The following is a 21,793-nucleotide window of genomic DNA, read 5'->3' on the forward strand; positions in this document are numbered from 1 at the left end:
TCTGTTTGTCACACACAAAAATAGTGTCGATCTCTGAAAGGCCACGATTCTTGCGCGCGCCAGCTTCCGACGCTTTCGACTGACAGACTGTGGAGACTCAAACATCAGTTTAGGTACGCTCACTGTTCCGCGTCTTTCCGCGTAAACAAGAGACAGTGGGGGCCGTTCTACGAGGAGTGGCAAACCCCATAGGCAGCCATCACATAGAGATGCGACAAACGAATCGCGCCTACAGAAAAAAGGCAACTCCTTGCTCATGTGGGCACCTGCTGCGCTGTGCACGCCCGACGCAAAACCGCCGACTCGTGGTCTGGAACGCCTCCGTTTTTCGTGAATTGGCAGCTGTCGAGTCTTCGAAGATTCCCAGAACCTCACAACGCAACTAAACGAAACCAGGGGTGTCTATCTGGAACAACTAAACGAAACCAGGGGTGTCTATCTGGAACAACTACGCAAGGGTTTCCAGAAAGATCTAGTCCTGTGGCAGAACACGGTCGAATGGAGAGTTTGCGATCTAATAGAGAGTCCGAAGTCCTGTTTTTAGATTTGTAAGGGTGACGGGGTCTTACTGATTCTCTGGTGAAGTATGCGTGAGTCCGAATCGGACCTCCTGGCGGTGCCGCAGAACCGCGGTCCTAGGCTGGCGTTTACAGTGGCAAAAACATCGAGACTGTGGCGGGCGAGGGGATTTTGACGCGTACAGTCGCTCAGGGGTTGAGCCTATTGAGAAAGGCAGAATGGTGCTCCGCTCAAGAGAATGGATCTTGTCATGAGTTCTGAAAAAACAAAAGACCGAGCATCTGCGTAAGGAAGGCTGACCGGTTTATCCTGAACGTTGCTGCGCTGCCACAGTGATGACGTCAGCGACGTGCGCCGGGGGACCGTGTGCCGTCTGCCTGCGTACCCGCTGTTTCCAAGCAGCATAACATACAGCGACGGATGAAAAAAAGTCGCGTGGCGACGCACGAGGTCCCCGTCGAAAGTCACTGCGAAACCCGAATTCTTTTAGACACGACCAGCCCGGACCTAACACGGTCACGCTTTACTGGCTTACCAGACTAGCGCGGGATCGTAGAGGAACAGGAAAGGTCGGGACCAGAATTGCAAGCCGTATATGAGCTGAACAGGCTGTCACACGGCAGGATCATGAGCACAACAGGAAGCAAACGAAAAAGCTCCCCCCTGCCACCGAACCTTGACGCGCAGCGTCAGCCTCAATTCAGGTGGGGGGAAAAGTACGCGCAGTTTTTGCTGCCTTTGTGCCTCGTTTGTGGCGACGCAGATGTAGTCTGAGGAAAATGACAAGAAGGGTGAGTGCAAGAGATCGGAAGGTTTGTGGTAATGTAACCGGTTGCACAGTTAGGGTAAGCCGTCTTGTGCAACAGGAAAAGACTTTCATCCAGGGTTAGACGACGAAACAACGTCGCCGACATCTACTGGGCGCGTGAAGAAGCCGGAACCGATACGGATCCCCCGGAAAAAACGGGGGGTAGGAGGGCGTTTCCTTGAAAACATGAACAGTCATCCGCGACGCGAACACGCCGTACACGGCGAAAGTGGTATCGCACTGCCGAGGACATGATCTCAACTCCAACTCATGCCTATCTATCCTCTGTTTTCCCGTACATCACAGCCTGTCTGTTTTTGTGGTCGTGGAACGAACTGGAAACACCTAGAAGGGTCGCGTTTTGTGGTCTGTGTTCTGCGCCGTCCACAATGGGGCACACTCGCAGATCCATGCCACACGGGGCATGGTGAGACTCTCTCGTCGCAGAAAACGTGTGTGATCACGATCGTTCTGTACTCAACAACTCGAATCGAATGCTGGGTATGATCGCCAAGCAAGGCGTTCTGTTCGCTAGGGGGCATTGTGAGCTGTCGCCTCCGCTCTGCGGTTGAGGCAAACTCCGCTGGGAGCCGTGCTTTTCGGATGCTGCAGCTCTATCAACCCCTCGAGAAGACGAATTGGCGTCTCCAGATCGTTTTTCTCATGAGAAAAAGCAGAAGGAGACGCAAGGAATTTGCCCTAGTGTGGCCGACCCAGCACTCACCAGAGAACGGCGAGCTGCCCGTCGGCCGTTCTGCCGTTGGCAGGTGTATATACAACCGAAATTCTGAAAAGTGCTTGGGATTTCTTGGAAATCCAAGTCAACATATCCTTGCGAGATGTGCGAAAAAGGGCAAGCTGAGCACTGCACGCTGTGGAGACGAGAAAATCTGTTTCGGGTCTCGCAACAACCATCCGAGAGACGCTAGAGCTGCTGTACCAGGTGTGCGCGACTACTTTTCGCGGGCTGTCTTTGCCTCTCTACATTTCCTCAGAGCAGCTCGACCGCTGGACGCTCTGTCTCTGTGCGAACCTGCTTTTTATGTGTTGCCCCCTCTTTGTAGCTTCGCGGCGGCAGTCCGTTTTCCTCCTTTTCTCTGCCTTTCTACCCTTTTCCGGCCTGCCGCCGGCATTCCCCGGGAGATCGGTGGAGCGCGAGACGCCACGAACCGCACGAGTTCAAGACAGGCATTCTGTGGCAAGGACCCCAACGCTTTTCTTTCTTAGGCTCGTCCTTTTTCTCGTCGCTGCTGCTTCACGAGCTCGCTTGTCTCGTTTTCTTTCCCACTCCTCTCCTTTCCCTTTCGTCCTTTTTTCTCCTGCCTTGTCGGGTTTGCCGCACTCTCTCCCCCTCGCCTCTCTGCGGCCTCGCCCGTCACAATCCGCAGTCTCTATCTCTCCCCCCGCTCTCCCCCTCGCGTTTCAGTCTCCTATTTCGTCCTTCTCCCTCCTCTGCTTCCGTCTCAAAAACACTTCTTTTCAGCTTCCTGGCCAATCTCTCTGCTTTCCCAGAGTCTCTTTTGCCGTCTCCCCTCGGCCTCTCTTGGTTCCTGCTGCCCCGTCCCCCTCCCCCCCCCCCGCCAGTCCAGCTGTCTCGCGGCTGTCTCCTGTCTTGCAGATCCTCTCCCGTTGTTTTATTTTTTCCTTCCCCCTCTCCCTGAACCATGGCGTCTGTGTGTTCGCCTTGCATTCGAATAGACTGGAGACTCGCCGCCTTCCTCCGCCAGCTCCGCTCGCAGTTGGTGCTCTGCGGATACTCCCTGGCCTCTCCCTACCTTGCCGTCCTCGTAGGTCTTCCGCTTCCTTCCTCGTCTTCTCCGTCGTCTCTTCTTCTCCTCTCGTGTTTTCGTCTGCTGCATGCAGAGCGCGACCCCACAGTGCCGCAGCTGTTTGCCGCTTCGGCCGCGGGCGTCTCCGCGTCTCTCCACGAGGCCCTTCGGAAGGACTTGGCGACGATTGCCTTCATCCTGCCCGACGGCCTCCAGATCCTCGGCCTCCTTGCCTTCTCCCCGCACACCGCCGCCTCGCCTTCTTCCTCCGCTCTTTCGTCCCTGGCTGAGGCCGTGGCCGGCCAGCTCCCCGCCTGGGCGAAAGGTCTCGCGCGTCTTTCGGAAACAACGCACGCTTCAGCCGGCTCGGTCTCTGCTTCAGCTCACCGCGAATCCCCCTCCCCGCCTTCTCCGTGTCTCCTTTTCGCGTGTTCTCTCTCTGGAGATGCCGAGCAAGCAACAGAGTCTTCCGGGCCCACGCATGCGCGTGGCTCCGTTTTCCCGTGGAATTTTATGGCCCTTCCTCTCCACTCCTCTTCGTCCTCTTCGCTCGAGGAGGCAGGCGCAGCGGATCGGCTGAGTGTCTCCGTGGAGGACGCCCGTTCCGTGTTGAAGACAGAGAAGTTCCTTTACTTGCGGTCTCGGCTCGCTGTGTCGCTGCCCCTGGACACTCCGGTTCGCGTTGATCTCGCGCGGGGCCTCTGCGGAAAAATTCGAGAGACACCTGAAGACGGCGAAGTCGCGTCTCAGGAGGCCGAGCGCGACCTCGCAGCGGGGGAAGATTGCGAAGACTTCCTCCCTCAGCTGCCTTCGACGGCGTCTAGAGAAATCCTGGCGGCTCTCCGGCAACAAGAAGAGGCACTCAGCGCCTCGTCCCTCAGCCTGTTCTTCTGCATGCCCAACGGGGTGTACGTACACCCGACGGACCCCGGTGTTTCTGGCGAGGGAGAGACTGCGGCTGGGATCGGGAAGGCGGACGCCAGAGAGAGAAAGCAAGGCAGCAAGGACGCCGGTCGAAGCGGAGAAGCAGACATCTGGACAGCCGTGGCGAGCGTGGCCTCGAAGGCGAAGCATATGGTCATCCGCGAGACGCAAAACGTACAAGGGAACGACGCGCACTGCGAGTTCTCAAACCGAAACGTTCTGGACCTTCCCTGGCTCCGTTCCCCGCCGCATGTGGCACAAGACGCACGTGGCCTCCCTCTGGCTTCTCTCTCCGTGATTCCCGTTCCAGCTTTTCTCTCGTCCCTCCCGGGAAACGCCGCCTGCGACTCCGATCTTTCCTGTACATACACCCCAGCGCGCGGCGCGTCGGACCCAGGTCTCTCGGCGCGCCACGCCCAGATCTTCCTAGACACTTGCATTCTCGTCCACGGCACCGCTTCACTCGCCTCGTGCGCACATCGCTTCCGTCTCGCTTTCTGTCGTCAGCTGAAGTGCCTCGCCCTCCAACTTCTCCAGTCTTCTTCGCTTCCGTCCTCGGCTGGTGAGAGCGTCGCGTTGGAGACTTCCTCGCTGACTGCGTCTCTCGTCAGCGGCGATCCTTCCTCGTCCTTCTCTGCGCATTCCCCGTCCTCACCCTCGCTCTCTGCGCTTTCTCCCCCGATCTACCCTCGTCTGACTTCGTGGGCAAGGAGCAGCGACGACACGCGGCGCGAGGAAAATGGAAAACCGCATGCGGACGGGGCCGTCACGCTGAGCTTCCACTTGGTGAAAGTGCCGTGGTTCCAGCACCCGTTACTCTCGTGGAACAACGAGGCACAGGTGACGCGCCGCCTCTGGGCCTCTCTCGTTGGAGCCTTAAAGGATTTTCCTGCTTTCCGATCGTCAGGGATCCTTCCCTGGAATGAAACGCATGCAGAACGCGGCAGAGGCGCCAACAAACTCGTGAACGTACGGACGACACGCAAACGCATGCTCTTCCAAAGGAGCTCGAAAAAGCTCGACGCCCTGTCCCCACTCTCTCGTCTCCGCAGATTTCCCCCAGCGTTTCTCCTCTGTTCCGCCTCCTGGATGTTGCCGTCTGCGCTTCTGTCTCCATTTCTGTCTCCGTTTCCGTTTGTTGTCGCTCGCGGTGCGTGCCGTCTTCACCCTCTCTCCGACGCTAGGTTCTCGTATCTGTTCGCGCTTCGCTCTTTCTCTTCCTCTCGTGGAGGCACGTCGGGTCTGTCGCGCTTCACACGCGCGTGTGTCTTTTTAAAAGGTTCCAGCTCTCCTCATCCTCTCTCTCTTCTCATCGTCCTTTTCTTTTCGTTTGTTTTCGTTCTTCGCTCAGCCCCACAGCTCTCTCGTCATCGGCCCCAAGTGGCTGCCTCAAACGCGCGCCGTCACTTGCCTTGTGTGGGGTGACTTCGCCTACCACCACTACTGCCAGGTAAAGGAAACGCAGTCCTTTCTTTCCTCTGACGTCTCTTCCTTTTTTCCGTTTCTTCTTCTCTTTCTGCTTCACTGTTTTTGCCTCCCTTTTGCGTGTGATTCTCTTTTTCTTCTCTTTGCGTCGTAGGACAACGAACGCGACGAGGGCTGGGGCTGTTGCTATCGCTCTCTTCAGCTCGTCATCAGTTGGTTCCAGCGTCAGAACTTCACCAACAAGGTGAGACGCGTTCCGACCGTTTCTCTCTTCTCTCCTTCAAGGTTGCTTCTTTCGCACTTTCCTCTTTGTTTCCTTCTCTTCTCTCTCTTTCTCTCTCTCTTTCTCTTTCTTCCTCTCTCTCTGTCTTTTTCTCGGCCTTCGTGTCTCTGGCTCTCTCTGCTTCTCCGTCTCCGTCTCGCTCTCTTAGTCCCTCGCTTTTCTCTGTTGCATCCTCTCTGTCTTTCTCTCTCGCTCTTTCTTCTGACATCCTGTCTCACTTGGACCCGGTGGCTCTTCCCAAACGCACCTTTCTACCCCGCCTGCTGAGCTTTCTCGTTCTTCTGTCCCTTTCGTTTGAAGCTGTTTCTTGTTATCTTCTCCGCACGTGCAGCCCGTCCCGTCCATAAGTGACATCCAGCGCCTTCTAAAGAAATACGACATGGCCCATGAAAATCTTGAGGTGAGGCGAGAGGCAGTGCGGCCCTCAGTCGGCGTGCATGCGCTCGGCAGTCTGTTTCGACGCGCCTGTTCCGCTTGCTTCCTGACCCTTTTGCTACCTCGCTACCTCTATATGTTGTAAATATATATGCATATATATATATATATATATATTTACGGCATGCAGACGAAGACGGTCCTCTCTTCTGCCTGCCTTTCGCTACTTTGCTCCATTCCTGTGAGAAAAGGCGCATGCCTCGGTCGCTCTGGGTCTCTCATCTTTTTTCACTTCACCGAAACACCAGAGTCTGTCTCTATACGCTGACGTACAGTCATTTCTCCCTCTACAGATACGTAATTAAACTTCTTCATTTATACATCTCTCCACATCTTTTTATCTATTTAGATGTTTATATACACGTGTATATGCACATCTGAATGTAGATGGGTTTTAATGGATGCTGTGTGTGTTTGCTGATCTCTCCTCCAGAGCATATTTTGACGCGTGTCTCTGCGTCGCTTTCTCTCAGTGTGCATGCCCCTGCAACTTTCAATTTGTTTCCTCGTTCTTTTTCTCTCGTTGTGTTGTTCCTTTCTTTTCATTTTTAGATCGGCTCAAAAGCCTGGATTGGGACCGTTGAAGGAAGCTACGTATTGAATTGGTATTTGCATGTGCCGAGCAAAATGCTTCATCTTTCGAGCGCAAGCGAACTTCCCGCTCACGCTGAAACTCTCCGAGAGCATTTTGACGCCGTCGGCACTCCCGTGATGATGGGGGTGGGCGACTACGCGTACACGTTGGTGGGCGTCTCAGTCGACATCCAAACAGGCAAGGTTTTCTTTCTCGGAAAAAAGGTTTCTCTTTCTGCGTTTCCGTCTTCTCTCTTGAGGTTCTTCCGCGTCGCGCGTTGTGTGATGAGGTTGCAGTGGCGCGGCGCGTTCCCTCTCTCTTTGTTTCTCGTCAGGAAGCACGCTTCCCTGTTTGCATTTTTGCGTCGTCCTCGCGGCGACTTTTTCGCTGTTGTGCGGTTTCCGTGCTCCTCTGTGCATCTTCCTCTTCCCATTATCCTTCTTTCGCTTTCCCAGGGGAGGCTGCGTTCCTAGTTGTAGATCCACACTACTCGGGAGACGACGCAGATATCGACAAGATCCTCGACAAAGGCTGGGTCGCCTGGAAGAAGGTGAGAGCCAGAGGGACGAGGGAAACAGAAGGAAGCAAAAGGAGAAGAAACAGACAGAGGAGAAGCAAAAAGAGGAGGGAGGTGAGAGGAAGAGAGGGACAGCAGCCGCTTGGAATCGTGAGAGACATGGCGGTCTTCTCCGGTTTCTTTCGTTCGCTTCCCGTGTATCTCTTGCGGAGCCGTTGCCCACGCTCCTTTGAGCTCATGCCCACGGTTTCAGCTCTTTCTCTTCTCTTTCCGGTATTTCTTTTTTTTCAGACCAGTTTTTTTGAGAAGACAGCAGGTGCGAAGTTCATCAACCTGGCCCTTCCACAGACATGTACAGAAGGCGGCGCTCTCTTTATTTGAAAAAACTTGAAACAGTTTGAAAGCGAAAGCGAGGAGGCCGCAGGAGCTGAGAGACGTCTCCGGCGATGTGTGTTTTCGGCATTCATTTCATTTCATGAGGTTCCCCTCTTTGTTTCAGAAGGCGCGTGAGGGTCTCTTTTGTGCCTCGCACGTGTGTCGGTTCCCGTGTTTCCTTATTCGATGTGTGCCTGGGTTTTTTTCCTCGCGTCAACGCGTTTCCCGCCTTCGCGGCGTCAAGAGCTGCCAGTGAAAAGAAGAAATTTTCCACGTAAGCAGGGTTCGTGCGCATGCGCCGTGATCCGCAGAAGAGAAAAGGCGACGTCTCAGACACTGTCTTCTCAGGGTTGCTGTCGCAGTTTCTTTCTCCGCTTAAAAAAACGCGTTTCAGGGAGACAGCAGAGACACACAGGAACGGGGTCAGAGGAGACCGCAGAGAGAGGAAGTCTGATTCATTCGGTTGCTCCACTGAGTGTCTCTCGTTCGTCGCCGAAAAGAGGATTTCTGGAGCTCTCGAGCCTCTGTTAACTTTCCTCGACATTCACGGCGGTGGTACTCTCGTTCAGTCCTCGTCTTGAGCATGTGCTTTCGTCAAACTCTCTCTCTCTCTCTGCCTGCTCTATGTTCCTAAGTTTCTCGGGGTTTTCTCTCTCTCCGTCTCTTCTTTCCACTCTCCTTTTTCTCTCTGTGTCCCCTCCTTTCTTTCCTTTCGCTTCTCTCCTCCCTCTGTCGTCTCTGCATGCGTCGCTGTCTCTCCACTTCCCCTAAAACACGGGCCTTTTGTCGAGGGGTTCGCGCCGTCGCCTTTTTTTTTCGAAGTTCCGAAGCAAATTTCACAGCGGTTATCGCCACTCTGCTAACACAATGCAACTTGGATCTGGAAAACACAGTCTCGATTATTTTCTCGGATCCGTTTCTTCCCCGCTTCCGGTCTCCAAGAAAACCTACAGAGTTTGCCCCTCCACTTTTGCACAGTACATTTATGTATGTGTAAGCGTACTCAAAAATAGAGATGAAAACATACGTAAAGGTGCGTGCAACCATGCACATCTGTTTATAGACGCGCTCATCGGCGTGCTTGCAGATTTTGTCACCTACAAGAACGTGCACAACGGTGTCTTTCGACTTCCACGCTTTATTTGCATTCTTGACAAGCTGGGAAACTGTTTGTTTGCGCTCTTGGACTTTGGCTTTCGGAACGGCGCATTACACGCTTCCGATTTGGATATTTCTCTCGCGGCGACGCTTTGTGACAAGGTTCGTGGATACTTCAGAGAAAGTTCCAGTATGAGGCATATTGGTGCCTGAAGATACGTGTATAGTAAAGCGAGAGGCATAGTCGACCATAAATGTCCATGCATGCGGATATGGATATATATATATATACATATATATGCGCTTACAAGTACACAACATGATGAAGCTGCCAACCTTCTCTCAGGACGCGAAACTTCCGTCCTGAGAGAAGTTCGTGTCATTTTTTGAACGGTAATAATATCATCTCCCTTCAACGCTCTCACAGATAAAGTGGCACATAATCCTTTATGCAGGTTTCTGTCTTTAGGCTCTCCCATACGTGTTTATATGCATGTGCATAGAAATGTACCAAACACGTATTTGCATGGAGAGGCAATTTCTTAATCTCCTGCGAATACTCAAGCATAGAGATGTATTTGTAGGTGGTTGCATTCGCATGTGTAAGTATATATATATATATATAATGTATGCAGCTCTGTTCAGGCGTATGCATGCATCTAGTGCACTGACACAAGCATACACATACAATAAATACAAATATATATATATATATATATATATATGTATAGACAATCACATCCATGCATCTATGGAATATATGCACGTGTTCATATATATATATATATATATATATATATACATTCTGTGTACATCTGCCAATGTACAAATGATAGATTCGTGTTTTGTCAATATTTGGGATAATTAAATATCAGGAAGGTTCATGAGAAGAGTCTCGGAATCTGACGGCCTTTTAAGGTTTCTCACTTTTTCCCTACCATTGGGGAAATCTCGTTTTCTGTTGTCGCGTTGAAATGCACTTTCTTGGAAGGGGGAAAAAACCTGCAAACGCATTCCTAATTCAGTACGCACAACATCCAGGCGCCACTGGAGACTGAGAGAAAGGCGAAAAGGAGCTCTCTTATAAAACACTGGAAAGAGAGGAAAGGTGCTTTTCTTGCCCCTCTCAGCAAAGAGGTCCACGCGCACACGCGACAGCTGAGCGCATGCAGTTGTTTACACCAACAACTTTGCCTAGGGAAAAAACGCGTTTTTATCCTCGAACTCTCGGTTTTCCTCGCTCAGTGTCTTTCCATTTCTTCCGCTGCCTCGGAAAAAATAGCGAAAGAAAGAGAAGTGAGAGCGAGGGAGACCGACGAGCGGAGATGTGAGAGACACGGCGAGAGAAGATGAGGACCGTTCCTTCCTTTCGTCGAGCCCTGCGCGTCAGGAGCTTTTCACCTCTCCATGAGTCTTCTCTCTGTCCTCTATTTCTCTCTCTCTCTTCCTCCACAATCTCTCCCTCGTGTTTCTCTCCACGGTCGTCTTCTTCGCCTCTCCATGAGTCTTCTCTCTCTCCTCTGTTTCTCTCTCTCTTTTCCTCCCCAATCTCTCCCTCGTGTTTCTCTCCGCGGTCGTCTTCTTCGCCTCTCTCTGAGGCTTGTTCTGATGGACCCTTCACTCTGGAAGCTTCGGCTGTCCGTACACCGTGTGGAGGGACGGTGAGCTTCAGTACGGTGGCGCCTTCGGCGACGCAGGTTGACCGATCTCCAATAGACGGGAGAACGCGCACTGCTTCTTCCTCTGCCTGCGCAACTCCTTCTGCTGTTCCACACTTTGCCCAGCCCCGCCAACCTGTAGATTCTCGTCCTCCCTTTTCTTCCGTTCTCTCGGCCTCGCCCTACCTGTCTTCGCCGTTTCGCGCAGCTTTCGGCCCTTTTCGACTCGCCTCTCCGTCTTCGATCCCCGCTGCGTCGTCTTTTGCAGGCTTCCCGTCTTCTCTGTCTGAGTGGCCCGTTTCTGGGCACGAATCCGCCTCCGCTGCAAAACGCAGGCCTGGCTGCTTCCCTCAAGCAGTGTCTTCCCCAGCCGGTATCGCCGCCCCGTCGCCCCTCGGCTGTACATACACCGCAGACCCGACGGCGAGCCGGCGAGCGCTGCTTGAGAGCGCAGCTGCGTCTGTGGCCTTCCAGAAGAGATGCATGAAATTCGTGCATCCTCGTCACTGGATTCTGCAGTGGAAAATTCGACCTGGAGACAGGGTACGGATTTTGTCCCCTCGAAAGATCATTTCTATCTCGTGTCCCGTAGAAAGATCTTTCCTTTTTCTTCCGTCGGATCCTTTGGTGTCCCTTGGTGACCTTGTGCCTGCCTGCTCACCCGTTTCCTCCCCGTTTTCATCATTCGTTTCAAAGACGAGGACCGCGGTGGGGACTGAGGGAGTCGTGGCTCGGAGCTCAGGTGTCGGGTTCCTCTGTCGCTCCTCCCTGCTTCTTCCCTTTCCTGCTGTATCTCTCTTCTCGGTAAACTCGAGCGGACTCCGATGCAAATGCCAGTGTTTGCATCCCCCAGTCGATTCGTCTTAAATTTCCAAACTTACAGACGATATACCGGTGCCTGTCTCAGGTTTTCCTCATGTACATGCATACATCTGTACATATTTGCACATCTATACATATATATATATACATATATATATATATATATATATATAGCCATGAGGAGCGGAGACATGTGCCCTTTCATGTCCTGATTCTTCTTTTCTTTTTTGGGGCGTCTCTTCAGGTGGTTGTTATCTCGGGAAAGTACAAAACGATTCGAGGGACTGTTTTGCAAATCGACAAAATGAGGAACGGCGTCTCTGTTTCAGGAGTGAAAGAAGTAAGCACAGTCTTCCTCGCGCCCTGGGCTTCTCTCTTCAGCCCTTCCCGACCATCGCTTCGAGTCTCCCCAAGGATTATTATTTCCATCTTTCCCCCCCCCCTCTCTTTTCTTCCTTCTCTATCTATCTATCTATCTATCTATCTATCTATCTATCTATCTATCTATCTATCTATCTATCTATCTATCTATCTATCTATCTATCTATATATATATATATATTTGTTTCTGGAGATATACATGCACAGTCTACATGCACCTACCTGTAGATGAGCAATATTTGTATATGGATGTCTAAAAATATGCATGTGTATATGCCTATGTATCGGGACGTGCGTGTCTTATGTATATATCTGTATAGCGGTACTTTTATAGCCGTCTACATATTACACGCGTAGACAGTCATGGAGGTGCCGAGATAAGCGCTGCGGAGTTTACACTTCCACATTTGGGCGCAGGAGTGGCCTTGCTTGATTGAGGCTCTTTCCCAGGGAAGCTTTCGTCTCGAGGGAAACAACGTTAAATAGTCAGCGGATTCCTTCTTCGCCTTTCTTCTTTGCAGCAAAAGAGAGTGAAGCAAGAGGACGGCACATTCATCAAAATTCCCGGATTGATTCACGTCTCGAACGTCATGCTCATTGACCAGGCGATCGAGTAAGACCTACAAACATCTCAATCAATTCATTCGATCTAGATTTATATATATATATATATATATATATATATGGATAGAGTTATACCGAGACATAAGTATGTAAATATTCGGATGTAGATACATGCGTACAAGTGCCTTTTCTGATCATGCTCCGCCGTCGTTTTTGCATTTCTCTGTGTTGACCGACGAGCCTTGTTCCTCACGGATATCCATTTTCCCCATCCATATCTGCATCTAGGTTTGTCGAAACAGAGAGGGATGGGGAGCAAGCTTTTCTGTTCCTGCCCCGTGTGATGGAGGTAAACAGCGAGAGAAGCGTCTATGCAAGAAGACGCGAAGTACTCGACTTTTCCATCGGGTTTATGGTGACCCACCTTCACGCCGTCGACAAAAAGAGGGAAGAAAATCCTTTTTTGAGAGAGTGGTAAGCGAACCGCTCGATAACTGGCAGCTGGGAGACCGGTACGGATACTCACCCGTTTCGAAAGTTTTTTCAGAGCAGCAAAATTGGAATTGTTCGGGTTTGGTCTCTTATGCGGTGTCTGCAGTTTGCCCACGCGCGTCGCTCTTCGCGTAGACGACCAAGGGAACGTTGGTAAGTCTCCAGAGTTTTCCATGTGTCTCCATACTAATACGTGTATTAGAACAAAAAATATCAAACATATATGCATGTATAAGAATCCATACCCAAGAGTTTATAGTGAAATGCTGTCCATGTGAGTCACATATATGTGTATCTAAGTATGAAAACGTGCATAACTGTAGCTAGTATAAAGGTGTTTCTGTGGATATCCCTGCAGCACAGTGCACGGAATTCATTCTTGCCTTTCCAGATGGTCGGGTATATACATGAATGTGAATGCAAGACTAAGTGCGTAGTGGTTACACTTAGCAGAGCAAAGGTTTCCGTTTCTCATATATATGTGCATGTAAATCAATTGGTTTCGCTTCGCGCATGTATATATTTTCGGCGCGTTTGGAGTGTGCTCTTCTGTGGGTGTATCTGTGTTTAGTGCGCATCTCGAAGAAGAGCGGCTTGGTGATTCCGTGGCCCGATGGAGAGATGATCAAGTTCGGAGATAACCGGAAATCTCGCGAATTCTTGAAGAGCAAAGAGGAACGGGATGCAGAGCTGAAGAAGGAACAGAATGACACAGGAGAGCCCGCAGGTCCCAAAGATACCCCTGCAGATGTCGCCGTCGAAAGGACTTACGACTACCAAAGGGTAAGAATTCACTCAAAAACGGTTTCTAGGATGGGGATATATACATATATATATATATACATAAAAGTGAAAAGAGGGCACGCAGACACATAGGTGTGACATGCATGGGATAATACGTGGTCTCACGTGAATTCACCTAGAGGTTTATACGCCCATACTTTCCTTATATTAATATATATATATATATATATGTTTCTTGTGAGTAGGTAACTGTTTGATGGAACCGTCTAGGGGGGTGAGAGTGAAAGGGGCATTCGCCGACGGGATATGTTTTTTCTGAATAGAAAAAAGAGAACCCGGTAAATGCTCGGGTGTACATACAGCGTGGAGAACTGTGGGCCCCGAGATGCCGCTGCCGGTGAGGGCTGGTGGGAAAGTCTTGTTTCCCTTCATCCAAAGGCCATCATGCTTACCATGCTTCTTTCGCTGAGGAGAGCAGCCTCTCTTGCTTGGGCACGAACAACGGGACAAATGGGAGAAAACACTGGGAAGTAGAACCTTTTTCACGTGCACATTTTCCTCTGTTTTCGCTGTTTGTTCTCTTCGATGTGTGCGCTCCACAGGACGTGGCGACGATGCAGGCACTCAGGCAGATGATGACAAAGTACAACCGCGACTTTCGGTAGTGCATAGACCGCGGCGGTGTTGCACTGGAGGCATCGACTTCGCGTGGCACCGTTTCTTTGCTGTTTAGAAGACACTAGAGGCCCCATTACACACCGTTACGACCAAACTACTCTGGCAGCTCTTTTGGCATCAGAGGCTAGGGTACAGATTCTGCGCGGTCCTGCCGTGGTCCTGCAGTCTCTGGTAGGCGGTTTTCTTTGCGGAGGAACGCACAGTGCCATATTTACCGCGCGGGTGGTGCTGGCTACATGCAGAACGGACAGTGAAATCGACGTTTCTTTCGAGGCGTGTTCTTTTCCGAGCAGTTGCGCCCAATTGGCTTGACAATGCCTAAAAAAATCCTGACAGCAGTGGCGCTGACACAGCTGGGGAGAGCGGCGGGCACACCTTTTCGAGGGCCACCCTCGCCAGAAGAAAACCGAGACAAGCATGCCGGCGTTCTACAACCGGCACCAGTAGACAGACTGAACACCGCCCTCTGTTTCGCCTTGCCTACACGTCTTCTCTCGAGGCACTTCGTCGCTGCTGCGGTCGTCGACCAGGGTGGAGGCTTTCCATAGTCACACGGGCTGGTTTGTGTGCCCGTACGCCTTCGTTCTCAAACACGAACTGTAACACTTGCTCCACGGAAGCGCCTTCCACGCAACTATATCTAGGGGAGCCTCCTGCAGAAGTGCCTGATGGCTTCCCGCCCGCGCGGAGTCTCTCGCTTCAAGCCCGAGGGTCTCTGGGCACCAGCGTTTTGTCGCGGATGTCCGAAGGGCGTGGCCACGTGAGGAAAAAATCGAACTGTCGTCGCGCATACACAGGAAGGACAGGAACCTACCCGCTTTACCTAAAAACTCCACCAAAATCCGGAACAAAGGGCGACCAGGTGCCTCCAGCAAGCAATGCGCCCGATGCTCATCATGGTTGCGACCGAGCTGTCAATGATGGTCTCTGCTGCATTTTTCACGGCAACTGAGAGCCGCACGCGTTAGAAACTGCGTGGAGTGCCGCGGAGGCTCGCAACTGGCTGCTGCCGCCTGCTGAAATCGCTCGGAAAAATCTAAAAAACAAAGGCACTCTCGAAAGCCTGTGTTTGTGGTGGGACCTGGCTCTACAGCGCATTCTTGCGACAAAGCCGGACTGCCGCGAGGAACAGAACTCTGCAAGTTCTCTGTCGTCCTCGACGACGTGGCGGGGCTGCCTCAGTGGTGAAAAGCGTCTGAAGTGCGTGCAGCGAAAGCACGCGTTTCGGCCGTTTTGAATCTAGCATTTGCATGAGTTTTGCCGACGACACAAATGCCGGAGGCGGACAGCAGGCACTCCTGTTGAGTCGGCTAGCTGGTGAGAGACTCTGCGTTTGGGTAAGGCGCGACGAGGGCACAAGACCGAGGCCCTAGTCGGGTTGCAGGAAGCAAGCGGCGCACCTCCAAAGGAGTGAAAGAACCAGAGAGGGACTATGGCGCGCGCACGCGGTAGGAAGTGTGGTCGCGCGCGGGTTGGCTGATTGGGACCGCTGCGCCGTCCGCCGCCGCTGTCCGCCGCAACCGTCGATATTTCGGCCGTGTTCGCCTGTCCTCAGCGTGTTTCGCGCTGTGACTTCTTGTGCATTCCGGAAAAAGGAAGAAGATTCCGCGGTGAAACGCTTGAGGTCTTTTTCCCCGAGATACTTTCCGTACCCGGACCGGGTGTCAACTCTGCGGCGCGCGTGTTGCCTGGGCTGCCAGGGGTGGACGACGCTGTCCAGCAAGCTAGGTCTCTCTGCTCAACGCCGTTCTTCTCGTTGCATTTTCCAGTCATTGCTTTCTACGGTTCCTGCTCCTCTCCTTTTCGTGGACTTGTCTGTTCCTTCCCTGCTTAAAAACGGTTCGTTTCTACCGGGGGACGCATCGGGTGCTGCAGCTTTCTCGTGAAACGGGCGTCGACAAAGCAGCGCTAGTTATTTGTCTTGCTCGACCGCGCGGCGCGCTCGAAAAATTCTGCCTTCTGCTCTGTGCACTCGAGCACGTTCGCGAAGCACGACGCGCCATCTTTCTGTTCTTTTTCGGGGTTTCTGGCGCGCTCCGCTGACACTCTCGAGTGGCTCTGCCACGCGCTGCTCCGTCCAACGCGTGAACTCTCACACCATGTCGGACGCGGGGACCGCGCCTGCCCTGCAGGGCGAACTGAGCCAGCCTCAAGAACGCGTTGAGGTGGTGATTCAGCCCATTCCCGGAACTGCCGAGACGCCCGAGGCCGATGTCCCGCAGGCTTCCGTCGTCGAAGGCGCCTTCCATGGAGAAGTTCCCTACCCGTACCCTCCGTTTTCGACCGGCCTTCCCGTCCCGGAACAGCCCGCGGATTCGCAGGCTGCGCAAGTCTCCGAGGCCGAAGCCGCGGAGGAAGCCGCCGACGCGCCGATTGCTCGCCCTCCGCCGCAGGTCATGACTGCTCTCGGGCCGATGCCGCTTCCTGCCGAGGTTCGCCAGAAGATTCCCGAGAAGTTCGTCGCCAAGCCCATCGTCGAGGAGCGCGAAATCTACGTGTCCAAGAAGGAGGTGCGCGAGCGCACGATCGAGGTGCCCCACGTGCACTACGAGCACAAGTTCGCGGAAATTGCGAGGAGCCTAAAGATCAAGAAGCTTGTGCCGCGGGTCAAGGAAGTCGTTAAGGAAGTTCCCCGCGAGGTCTACAAGCCGGTGATTGAGGAGAAAGTGATTGAAGTGCCTCAGGGTGTGAAGTACGTCGAAGTTCCCGTCGAAGTACCTTGCCTCTACCCCCCCAAGATCGTCCCAAAACCCAAGGTCCAGGTCATTGAGCGCATCGTCGAGACCATCAAGCCCGTCGTCAAGGAGAAGATCGTCGAAGTTCCGCAGACCGTCGTCAAGCAAATCCCGAAAATCAAGACGGTCGAAGTCCCGTACTACGTTCCGCGGTACGTCGAAAAGATCATCGAAATCCCGTACCAGCCGCCCGATTCCGCGACGCTCCCGCCGCTGATGGTTGGCGGTCTGCCGTCTCGCGTCAGCGCCACGATGCCCACGCCGTTCCAGATGGGTCCGGTCCCCGCCGGTCAGTTGAACGAAATCAACTTGCCGTACGAGGCTCGCGTCGACATCAACGTCTCCCAGGAGCACCCCACGCCTGGCTCTCCCGCCGCGAGTCCCCAGACCGGCACCGCCGCCAGCGTCGCCCTCGGCAGGCCCGCGACGACCCTCGTCAACCCTGACCGCTCCGCGCCGGCGATCGAGCTCCCCGACGGCTTCACCTGGGGTCCGCCGCCCAACGTCCCCCCGGAGTCGATTCCCGGCGCCGCGATGCCAGGCCTCCCGGGATTGCCCGGCGGTCCGTTGCCCGGAGGCTCAGCAGACGGCCTGAACATGCCTCCGATGATGATCACCTGTCCGCCGGAAGTCGGCAACGTGAAGTTTGCGGGCTACCTGGCGGAGCCGGACATTCTCACGCGACGCGGAGTCATGGCCTACCAGGGCTTTAAGAAGCAAGGCACTTTCCAGATGCTCTTCCCGCCTCTGGCCCCGCAGCCCGGCATCCCGCTGGACCAGTCCGGCTCCCCGGACGTCCGCACGCTCGTCTCCGCCAACGAGGCGATGGCCTCGCAGAGTCGCCACCAGCTGATTGAGAACCTGCAGCAACAAGTCGAGAGCGAGTACGACCAGAAGGTGAACGCCAGCGTCTTGTCGTGCACGCCTTGGGCGCATCCCGCGCAGGAACGCGAAATCGTTTACGAGCAGTAGACTCCGAGTCTACAGGGAGGCGCGCTTGCTGCGCGTTTTCCGCGAGGGAAGAATTCCCCCCCGTGTGGGAACACGCTCTCTGCCCCGGAACACAGAGACGGAGAGCGCTTTGAGCACTTTTTCGGGAGGAAGCTTAGTCCTAGTCGCGCCGAAAAGGGGAAAATTTTTAAAAGTCGCCGCACTCTCTTTCATAGCTTTTGTGGGACCCACTTGTTTTGGTCTTTGGCCTGAAGGTTTATCTACGCGCCAGGCCTGTCGTGTCACCCTACGTCCCGGCCCCCCGACAACGCGGAGTTGACACGAAGGGGAGAGAGCTTGTGTGCCTTGTACGAGACGTTGGCCCGTTTACCACACTGTGTCGGGTCTCATGTACACTGCTGCATCTGTTTTCTCGAGAGAGACGCTCTGTTCTCAGTCACAAGTGAAGAAGCCAACTTGACTGTCCCGTGACCTTTTTCGTTAAGAGTGCATGCGCCCCTAATCGAGGAGCTTCAGATTGCAGTAAAGACCAGGCGCAGCACAGGCACACGCCAGTACGGGGAAGCCGCGCTCTCGGCCTCTCTCCCGAGACGGCTTTCGTGAAGGTTTCACCCATCAAACCCACACGTTCGCTGAAGCGCGTGTTGGCCTTCAGCCGGGTCCGGCCGACGTGCAGCTTGCAGCGAAGTGCACGAACGACTTCGTGGACAGGTTCTTTTCCCGTTCTGCGAAGAACTGTACGGAGTCTCTCTATATGGCCCACAAGGGCGGGCTTTCTAGAGGCAGCCTCCGTCAGAAAATGGTAGCGATTACGCTCAGCGTAAAGAAAACAAAGTGAAGCCGGGAGCCTTATCGACTGCACCCCGCCGCGTTCTAGATGAAACGAGGCACAGGAAAAAAGTGCGTACACGGGTCGAGCCGCGGATACCTTGAACCACGTCTAGAGGGTTTCCCGGCAGTTCAGTGCCTTGAGCTCGCAGACGCGGCCGAACGGAAAACTGTGGACGATCGTGGGTAGCTTCGTCCACGGAGGCATGCAGCGCCAGTCAGAGGTAGAGGAGCTGCCTGATACACACAGTGGGAAGTCCCAGTTCATTGGCGGGGGTTGCCGAATACGGCCATTGGGGAAGAACTTGCGACTGCATGCACACGCCGCTCCCGGCTGCTAACAGAAGAGCGTTTCAGATGGGATTCAATCAACAACGGGGAAAGGAAGCACTGGCAACAGCTTTGATGCGTCGAAACCGTAGACGAACGGAGGAAAACCTCCTGAGTTTCTCCTAGTCGATCCCGCACTGTGAAACAGAGAGTTGGCGGCAAACCCTAGAACGGGCTCTGCCCTCAGTGTCCGCGAAAGAGCCTGCCGCGCGAAGCCCCCTTCCACTGGGATGGGTTTCTATGGCTCTTTCCTCTCTGCCATCGTTCACTTCTCGTCCTTGTTTTTCTGTGAAAAGCTGGCGACAGGCAGCATCGGGCCGTGTCGAGTGTCTTTACTTTGACTCACGTTTCTTCCTGTTCGCCGTTCCGCCTTGCTTCTTGTGGAGCCGTTTTAGATCGAGCTAAGAATCCTCCGCTTGAAATATTGAATGAAGAGTGATAGGTAAAGGCTTCAACGACATCCTCCCCGTTTTGGACTGCATCCTTTTAACACGCCGTACTGCTGGGTGTCTAAGGGCTTTTCTCTGGGTTTCGTTCTGGCTGCCGCGGCTCCCGTGTAAGTCCAGATACTCTCGCGCCGGTAAGTTCTCTCCTTTAACGTAAAACTCCCTCCCCCGTGGAACCCTACAGAATTGAAACCTGCGTGCCCGACGCAGCCCTCCACGCGTGTACACACATGATCAGTCGCGCCATCGACTTCCGGCGCCAGAGTCCGAGTAGCATCCTCTACGCTGCCGCGGAAGGCAGTACGAATCGTGCGCCCGTGGATCTACGCAGATTGACTCGTTCCTCCTTCCCGAACACTAAATCCGCCGTATGCGGTAGTCTGTATGCCTCCCTTCACACCCCGGGAACCCGCGTGTAGTCCGCGGTCCCAGACTCCCACATGTGTGTTCGAAAGGTGCCCGTCTCGCGGAGCCGTCTGCTTCATTTTCGCCTCGGTTCCCCCCATCATCTTCGACGTCTGCGACAGCTTCGGCGTCTAGCGCCCCTCGTCACCCAAACACTTTTGCCAGAAAACCTCCGTCAAAACATGGGAGAGCGTTCTGAGCTCTAGCATCCCAGGACCAGCCAAAGAACGACGTGACCGTTCGGGCGTCTACGAGCCTTTTGGATTCCACAGTTCCTCAAGAGTCAGTATCACGCAGAGCCCCTCGCCTGAGCAGAATTTTGACTTCAGATCCTGAACGGAAGAAAGCATGAATCGCAGCAACCAGAAACGGTCTCTTTCCATCACGATCCGAATTGAAGAGGAGCACGAAGGCTGTCGCCGTCTTGCTCAGTTTCGTCGCGAAGCTTTCTCCCACTTTATTCCCTTTGGGAGATCTGAACGGACATTCTTCCAAACTCTTTACATGAACCCTTCGACTTCGTAAAAACCATCTGCAGTGCCACTGGAAAAAAAGGTGAAGACTCCGGTATTGCTCCAAACCTCCTTTTTCGGGGGCTTCCGGTACTTTATCCTACTAACGGCGAGAATGCGGAGTATGTTTCAGAGAAAAAAGATGTGTAGCCGGGAAGCTAGCGTCTAAAGTCCAAAACGGGAGAATCGACTTTGATGCTCAGATGGACCTTTCTTCGAACTGAATCGCCCTTGACGCCCCGTCGTGCGCCAAACGACCTCGCTGGATGCAAGGCCGTAGAGAGACGCGACACAGTGTTCAGTCTCTCTCGCAGGAAATCTTAAGAAGAAAGTAGTGTCCTTCGCGGCGTCTTCCCTCAGAACGAGGAGAGGAAATCCAGAAGCTTGTGGTAACGATATGATTTAAACGCGAAAGGGGAAAAACGGACCAAACCAGTCCCGGAGTTCATGCCTGCACGCTCGAGCTGTCTCTGCCCATTGGCCCTTGCCGTTTTGTCTCCGTGTCTTGCGCAGGAATTTCCCCTGTTCTGGCATCCGCGCGCTCTCGGAGTTCCTCCTTATTTTCTCTCGCTCTTCTTCACGACGACGGACTGAGCGTTCACGTTTCTCCCCTCCTCAGACGCTTTTCCCCCCTCTCCCTTTCGTCCGTACTCTTGCTCCCCTCCCGCGGTGTCGCTTACCGTGCGCCGTTACCTCGAAACTGATCGCCGCATTGCCTTCGCAAAATCCCTCGAGTTCCCCTTCTTTGTCTTCCCTTCTTCTCTCGACTTCTCTCATTATTTCTCCTCGCTTCTCTGCCTCCCCTGGCCCTTCCCATTTCCGTGTGTCTCGTCCTTCTCGCGCCTTCTTCTTCTTGGGCCTTCGCTCCGCTGTTTGCCTACGCTCTTGGAAGCAGAACCAACCCGAGGGACTTCCAGAACCTCGCCCAAGAGAAGCCTCCTTCGTGCCTCCATTTTCTGTCGAGCAGCGAGCTCGCGTCTTCAGAGCCCCATTTGCTTCGTCCCCCGTTTCTTCGTCTCCCCGGTCTTCGTTTCCATCTCCTTTGCAGTTTCTGTGTGTCTTTGGATTTGCCCAAGAGACATAAGAAGATGGCGAATTCCTGTGTGCCGCCTCAAAAAGCGGGTGTTTCATGGCGCACACAGACAGCAGGAACGAGGCAACGCCCGTCGCCGGCGGGAAACCCGACATCCGCAACGACATCTGCCTGTTTCCCGTTCTTCGAACCGTACCCAGTGCGTCTTATCGCCTTGTATTTCTGTCTTCTCGTTTTCTCGTCACCCTCGTCGTCTTGTCTTCCACACCCTTCTCTCAGCGCGAAAAGAGAAAAGGACAAAACCCAAGGGAGACTATTCTCCGCACAAACACAGGAACCGACGCGGAAGAAGAGAAGAACGGAAACACGCGAGACACAGACCAGGAGAGACGTGGCGGTTTACCCACCGGATTCATTTCCTTCATTTCTCGTTTTCCTTCCTTTTCCCTGCACCGTTTTCTCATTCAGGTCCAGCGCGACTTCATGG

The 21,793-nt window shown here is 53.6% G+C and overlaps 3 protein-coding genes across 3 annotated transcripts; all 3 read left to right on the forward strand.

Moving 5' to 3' along the window:
* Positions 1-2,991: 2,991 nt before the first annotated feature.
* On the forward strand, positions 2,992-7,635 carry NCLIV_060120 (conserved hypothetical protein; the record flags this gene model as incomplete). The annotated part of the gene is made up of 7 exons (XM_003885566.1): positions 2,992-4,860; positions 5,372-5,470; positions 5,600-5,689; positions 6,060-6,128; positions 6,716-7,016; positions 7,193-7,287; positions 7,546-7,635. 7 exons carry the CDS (start codon positions 2,992-2,994, stop codon positions 7,633-7,635), a joined length of 2,613 nt encoding a protein of 870 aa, XP_003885615.1.
* A 2,441-nt stretch (positions 7,636-10,076) lies between these two features.
* On the forward strand, positions 10,077-14,053 carry NCLIV_060130 (putative 50S ribosomal protein L24; the record flags this gene model as incomplete). The annotated part of the gene is made up of 6 exons (XM_003885567.1): positions 10,077-10,928; positions 11,452-11,547; positions 12,110-12,201; positions 12,751-12,797; positions 13,216-13,427; positions 13,991-14,053. The coding sequence occupies 6 exons, from the start codon at positions 10,077-10,079 to the stop codon at positions 14,051-14,053; spliced, it is 1,362 nt and encodes a 453-aa protein (XP_003885616.1).
* Positions 14,054-16,165: 2,112 nt separating this feature from the next.
* On the forward strand, positions 16,166-17,773 carry NCLIV_060140 (putative inner membrane complex protein IMC3; the record flags this gene model as incomplete). Its single annotated transcript, XM_003885568.1, has 1 exon — positions 16,166-17,773. The coding sequence occupies one exon, from the start codon at positions 16,166-16,168 to the stop codon at positions 17,771-17,773; it is 1,608 nt and encodes a 535-aa protein (XP_003885617.1).
* Positions 17,774-21,793: the final 4,020 nt, after the last annotated feature.

Source organism: Neospora caninum, chromosome XI (assembly GCF_000208865.1).
Source record: "Neospora caninum Liverpool complete genome, chromosome XI".
In the NCBI taxonomy this organism is placed as follows: Eukaryota; Apicomplexa; class Conoidasida; order Eucoccidiorida; family Sarcocystidae; genus Neospora; species Neospora caninum.